The sequence below is a fragment of the Medicago truncatula genome, chromosome 3 (genome assembly GCF_003473485.1).
Source record: "Medicago truncatula cultivar Jemalong A17 chromosome 3, MtrunA17r5.0-ANR, whole genome shotgun sequence".
Lineage (NCBI taxonomy): Eukaryota > Viridiplantae > Streptophyta > Magnoliopsida > Fabales > Fabaceae > Medicago > Medicago truncatula.
The window spans coordinates 35654914-35661167 of record NC_053044.1 but is presented as its reverse complement, the minus strand read 5'-3'; the positions used below and the strand labels follow the sequence as shown (position 1 = coordinate 35661167).

General features: G+C 35.4%; 1 protein-coding gene across 1 annotated transcript; it reads left to right on the top strand.

Annotated features, from left to right (window-relative positions):
* The first annotated feature begins 568 nt into the window (after nt 1-568).
* LOC11406689 (DEAD-box ATP-dependent RNA helicase 18) lies at nt 569-6153 on the top strand. Its single transcript, XM_003600928.4, has 11 exons — nt 569-921; nt 1012-1248; nt 1783-2043; nt 2286-2365; nt 2458-2563; nt 2718-2831; nt 2997-3095; nt 3198-3287; nt 3653-3759; nt 3839-3982; nt 5331-6153. Exons 1-11 carry the CDS (start codon nt 658-660, stop codon nt 5596-5598), a joined length of 1770 nt encoding a protein of 589 aa, XP_003600976.2. The 5' UTR covers nt 569-657; the 3' UTR covers nt 5599-6153.
* The last annotated feature ends 101 nt before the right edge of the window (nt 6154-6254 follow it).

Below are 6254 nucleotides of genomic sequence, written 5' to 3'. Positions count from 1 at the left end.
GTTTCATAGGGTGTTGGGAGTAAAATATGGGTTTCTTTAATGATTTATGATGACGATAAATGTTTGTTATCATAAACGGTGATTGGAGATGTCCTAAGTGGGTCATGTTTGTTACTTTCTTTTGAATATGGGTGCATGTCCAACTTGTTCTCTCATCCCTATGTAGGTTAGGTTCCAATGGTTAGCAAGTTTGTCTACCTGGAAGGAGGCCCCTTGGTGTTAAAGAGTGCCATGTAGAAACATCCTTTTGTGAGTGAGAAGTATCTTGACATGCCTTCCATATACTCGAATCCAAGGGGATACCTTCGCTACCTCCTAGATGTCATACATAAAAAGTGAACATCTAAATGATTATTATTAGCGGATTCATATTAGTCATATCTACTATGAGACCAGTTCTTTGTGACGATGGTCTTACTTGCCTAGGTCAATCCGACGACTTCTTTTTTTCTTATTCACTCCTTATTGTATATTGGTTTGTGTATCTTTTAAACTAATTTAAATTTATGACTTGTTTAGGGAGAATATCATACTTCTTTGTTTGTTGGTAAAAAAAAATTATATATTTGGTAAGGAAAAAAACAGCCCTAAAACAACCACCAACAAAACCAACACATCAAACTACAAACCTCGACAAAGACACTGAACGCCGCAACCATGGAATCCGAGTTCCCCAACAAAGCATTAACCTCAACTCGTTTCTCCGACTTAAAACCACCACTCTCCGAGCCCGTTCTTCAAGCTCTCACAGACTCAAACTTTGATTTCTGCACCCCTGTTCAAGCCGCCACTATTCCCTTACTCTGCAGCTACAAAGACGTCGCAGTCGATGCCGCCACAGGTTCCGGTAAAACCCTAGCTTTCGTCATTCCACTTGTCGAAATTCTTCGCCGCAACGCTTCCAATCCCAAACCTCACCAGGTTCCTTCCTCTCCCCATTCCAATTCAATTAGGTTAATTATTGTGATGTGTCCAATTTTGTGTGATAATGAAGTTTTTGATTATTTTTAGGTGCTTGGAGTGATTATATCTCCTACTAGGGAATTAGCGTCGCAAATATATCATGTTGCACAGCCTTTTATTTCGACTTTAGCTAATGTTAAATCAATGCTACTTGTTGGTGGAGTGGAAGTGAAAGCAGATATAAAGAAAATTGAGGAAGAAGGGGCAAATGTATTGATTGGCACGCCGGGGCGATTACATGATATTATGAATAGGATGGATATTTTGGATTTCAAAAGCTTTGAGGTATATCTTTTAGAGAAAATAGGACATGCACAGATAGTGTAAGCGAGTTTTTACACCGACGACCAATGAGAATATGGTAATTGGTAATTATCTTTAAAAAGCGGTTACAAATTAGGCTTAGATGGCAATATAGTGTGTTCCTATTGGATGTCGGTGTAAAATAAATTTACATTGCGGTGCATTCTCATTAAACTCAGTCTTTTACTTTTTACTGATGAAATAAGGAAACGACATTGACACTGGTAATAATTTGAGAAAATGACATAATTGAATGTAATGTAAGGTGTCGGTGTTGGGCATTATTGGACACCAGACATGCTTTCAATCAAAAGTGTTGGTGGTACATAGCTATTTATACAAAATACATGCAGATATATGTTCAAGAGTGAATATTTCAGGATTTATTATTTGGTCATGTTGTACAAAATAATATCTATTTCATGCTATGCTGTAGCTTCGTGCTTTAAGATTCCTTATATCTGTGGCATTTGGGTGTTAGTAGGAGTAGGATCTTGATTGTAATTGTGTGTGCAGATTTTGATTTTGGATGAGGCTGATAGACTATTAGATATGGGATTCCAGAAGCAGATAAATGCTATCATAACTGAGTTGCCTAAACTTCGAAGAACTGGCTTATTCTCTGCTACTCAAACTCAGGCTGTGGAAGAGCTTGCCAAAGCAGGATTGAGGAATCCTGTGAGGGTTGAAGTTCGAGCTGAAACAAAAACAGCGAATGATTCTGCTTCATCAAAGAAAATAGAGTCTTCGAAGACACCTTCAGGTCTTCAAATTGAGGTATTACCTATATGGCATGCCAGTGAACTAGAGATTAGATGTGTGACTTTTATGGCTAGTGATTTCATTTTTTCACTTTAGTAGTAGAATCCCTTCATTTTTTGGTTAATTTAGCAGCGAGTCTTTGCCTGGCGCTCTTACTATAATCCATATAAATTCATGTATTGCTAATTGGTGCATAATACAGTTTATACTCATTTTTTTCTTATGCTCATCCTCTTCTTTTCTTTTCGAGCTTACAGTACTTGGAATGTGAGGCAGATAAGAAACCGTCACAGCTGGTAGATTTCCTTGTTAAGAACCGCTCAAAAAAAATTATAATGTGAGATACACAATGTTAATATTGAATAGTATGATTTGTGTAGTAGGTGAATAGCTTATCATACTCAAAACATCATTTTGGCCTTAATGCAGATATTTCATGACTTGTGCTTGTGTTGACTATTGGGGACTGGTTCTTCCTCGCCTATCTGTTTTGAAAGGCTTCTCGTTGATCTCCCTTCATGGAAAGATGAAGCAGGTATAAGTTTGACTACTAGCAACTATGCACTTGTCAGTTTCAAAATTAAGTATATTATTATTCTTTTATATCAGCTTTGTTTTTCTTATCACCCATTATTATTGTCGAACTTTACTGTTTGTATACTTAATTGGCTATTTATTTTTCTATATAGTCTGTCAGGGAGAAGGCGCTAACTTCATTTACATCCCTTTCAAACGGAATTCTTTTGTGTACGGATGTTGCAGCACGTGGACTTGACATACCTGGTGTAGACTGTATAGTGCAGGTAGTTTTGTGACAATGTAGATGCTACTGTCTATTAAACATTGTGTTTCATCTTCTCTCTGTTGTCAAATTGAAAAATAAACTGTGGTTCAAATATTTCTTCATATTTACCACTGGAACACATTTATAGAAAATGCAATTAATGCATCCTCTGTTATTTGCACAGTATGATCCTCCTCAAGACCCAAATGTGTTCGTACATAGGGTTGGTCGAACTGCTCGGCTGGGTAAACAAGGCCATGCTGTTGTCTTCTTATTACCAAAGGTGTTGTCACAAGTATCATGTTGCAGTGCCTTTTTATAATATACATAAGATTTTTTTTTAAGTTTATCGTTTTATGGTAAATTAATCTATGTCAATGTGTAGGAGGAATCATATGTAGAATTCTTGCGTATAAGAAGAGTTCCTCTTCAAGAGAGAATGTGCTCCGATAATGCACCTGATGTTATACCCGAGGTTTGTTCTCTGCTCTTATTATCTTAATTGTGTTGTCATGTTTTATGGATGCAATAGGAGGGTCCCTTGTTATGGTTGTCAATGGATATTACAATTTAAAAGTAGTTATTGGATATGTGAACTACCGTAATAGTGTTTCGGTAGAGTCATCATGGAAATAAATCCCCTGATACAACATACTAATGTGCTGATTGCCACATAGGCTGAACCTGATATTACTCCTTCACTGTTAGGTTTTTTGTTTCAAGTTTTATTGATTGTCTAGGTAAACACGCGACTGGTTCTTCTTTGTGAACATGAAAATGTATATGAAAAGTTAACCCTTTCAATTCCCTGATAACAAAATTATGATTGAAATGTTTTAGATTCGTTCTGCGGCAACAAAAGATCGTGATGTCATGGAGAAGGGAGTCAGGGCATTTGTTTCTTACATTCGTGCTTATAAAGAGCATCATTGCTCTTATATTTTCAGGTGAGTAATGTTGACATATGATTTTGCTGTCACTCTATGATAAAACATCATTATTGCTGAACTGTTCTCACTCTTCCAGGTGGAAAGAACTTGAAATTGGCAAATTAGCCACAGGACATGGCTTATTGCAACTTCCTTTAGTGCCAGAGATAAAACGCCACTCACTATCCACCGTGGGATTTGAACCAGTTAAAGATATCAATTTCGAGGAGATTAGGTTCAGGTAAAAACATTTTAACAGTAACCTTTCTAATTGTCAATATTCATATCTCTGAACAGCTTAAGCTGATAGATGTGTATATAAGAAAAACATCTTGTAATATTTTCTCATCATCTTGAATTATCTCATACGCTTAGTTTCTTATCTTAGAGTATCTAGTGAGATTAGCTTCTATATTTCTTAGTTATTATCATGATTTGTTTCCCTATTCAATTAGGATTTGTAGTCTTGTCTCCCTATAAATAGGGTTTACTTCTTAACCATTTAGAATGGTCTGATTATCATCAAATCTTCAATCATAATTATATTTTACTCTGAATTATTTTTCTCATCTCATTATCTAAAACCCATATCTTCAACAAGATGAAAGCTCACGAATGAGCTTATTAGGTTGCATTGTCCATATCTTTAAACATGATAAAGGCCCATGAATGAGCTTGTTATGCTTGAAATATGGACAATGCAAAGGGCCACCTAAACATGTGCTGAATTTTAATATTTTTTTCTTTTGAAAATAGAAGTGGCATGGATCAAAAACCTACTTATCTGGTCATAGAGACACTCTTAAATGTGAATACCAAGATCCTTCTCACTTCTAGCTGTTAGGTGAAAACTCATTAATGGTTGTGAACTTGACAAGCATCAGAAGTACAAAAGTTATCTTAGGGTATGAAAAGCACATATAGCTTACACCTGTCATAGTATTGTCCCATTTTCCAAGGGGAGGGCAATTGAATCCAGTAGCTTAATTTGATTTGAAGTTCGCTAGTTTAAGGAATCAATTACAACTATATAAAAGTACTTGAGCTCTGCAGTTGGCTTGGGCATATTTATTAATTTTATAACATTATACATTAATAATTAAAATATCAAAAGTTAATTGTATAATTTAATATAATTTAAATTGAGCTTGAGATTGGAGCTTGAGCTTCCTTTTCACGCTTCAATAAAAGTTCTCCCTAGTTTTTTAGTAATGGGTGGGAACTTATTCTTTAAGATACTTTGAAGAGGGGAGGGATTAGGAAGCTGTTCTTTTGTATACCAAGTTCTCTGTTGATCTTGATTGAGGGATTATCGAACTTACCTTTTGAAAAGGGGTGGCAATTGAGACAAGATTTACAATTAAATGTTAACATGAATATCCTATATTTATATTGACTTTCGATTTTCCTTCTAACTTCTTTGTAAGTACACTTTTTAACTCGGTCAAAAAGCATCATGTAGTTGTCTCATTTGACTTTTGATCAATAAAATGAGGTATTTTTTTTTATTTTTTTTAAAAAAACCTCTCAGTACACTTTTGCTTTGATCTTGCAAACATGCTGCTGACTTAAAACTTCAAATTTTATAGGGATAAATCAAGGGAGAAACAAAGGAAGAAAAACCTGCAAGTAAAGAAAGAAGCCAAAGAGAAAGAGCCAAAACCTAAAAAACCAAAGAAAACTCCTGAAGTACCTACGGCCATGAGAAAGCAAACAGCCAAACAGAGACGTGCTAAGCAGACAGTTGAAGATGAAGAAGAGTTGACGCAAGAATACCGCTTGTTAAAGAAATTGAAGAAAGGGACCATAGATGAGGATGAATATGCCAAGTTGACAGGCACAGAGGATTTACTTTGAAATCTAAGTTTCCATGTCTGATTACGCTGCTATGGATATCGTTGTTGTTGTTGTAATGGTGGATTGCTGGTTGAATGTTCTTAAGATAACCAGTGGACTAGTATATTACAGCATCCTCACATGCTTCTATTCGCATCCTCTAAAAGATCTGACATGTATACATCTCTCACTGGTAATGGAACTTCCAGAGTTCAGAGGGCCGACATCCTTTTTGTTGCCGATAGAGAGACCTTATCAGGTGAATGACATTTACTGATTAATGTACATAAAAAGTGGCGACAGTGCAGAGATTTGAAAAGGTACTAGTCCTTGGATCAGAGAAAGATAGCCTTTTATGTTATCAACATCAAGATTAATTTTATCCCAAATTTTGTTTGCTCCCACTATCTATAGTCTTTTTAATGTTCTTTTCTTGCCTTACATTATTCATGATCTTTTGTTTAGTCTGATAGAATGCAGGAATAGAAACTAGAAGCCGAATTATGTTCTAGGTATTTGTAACATTATTAATAAACAAAGTGTTCAAAATCATATTAAACAATTTTGTTTGGTGTACTCGTTAATATTGTTATTTAATAATTATGACCCTCGCTTAAATGTAGGTAAACTTCCCTTTTTATGCTTTTAATTTCAACCTAGAGGTAGATTAAGCTTTG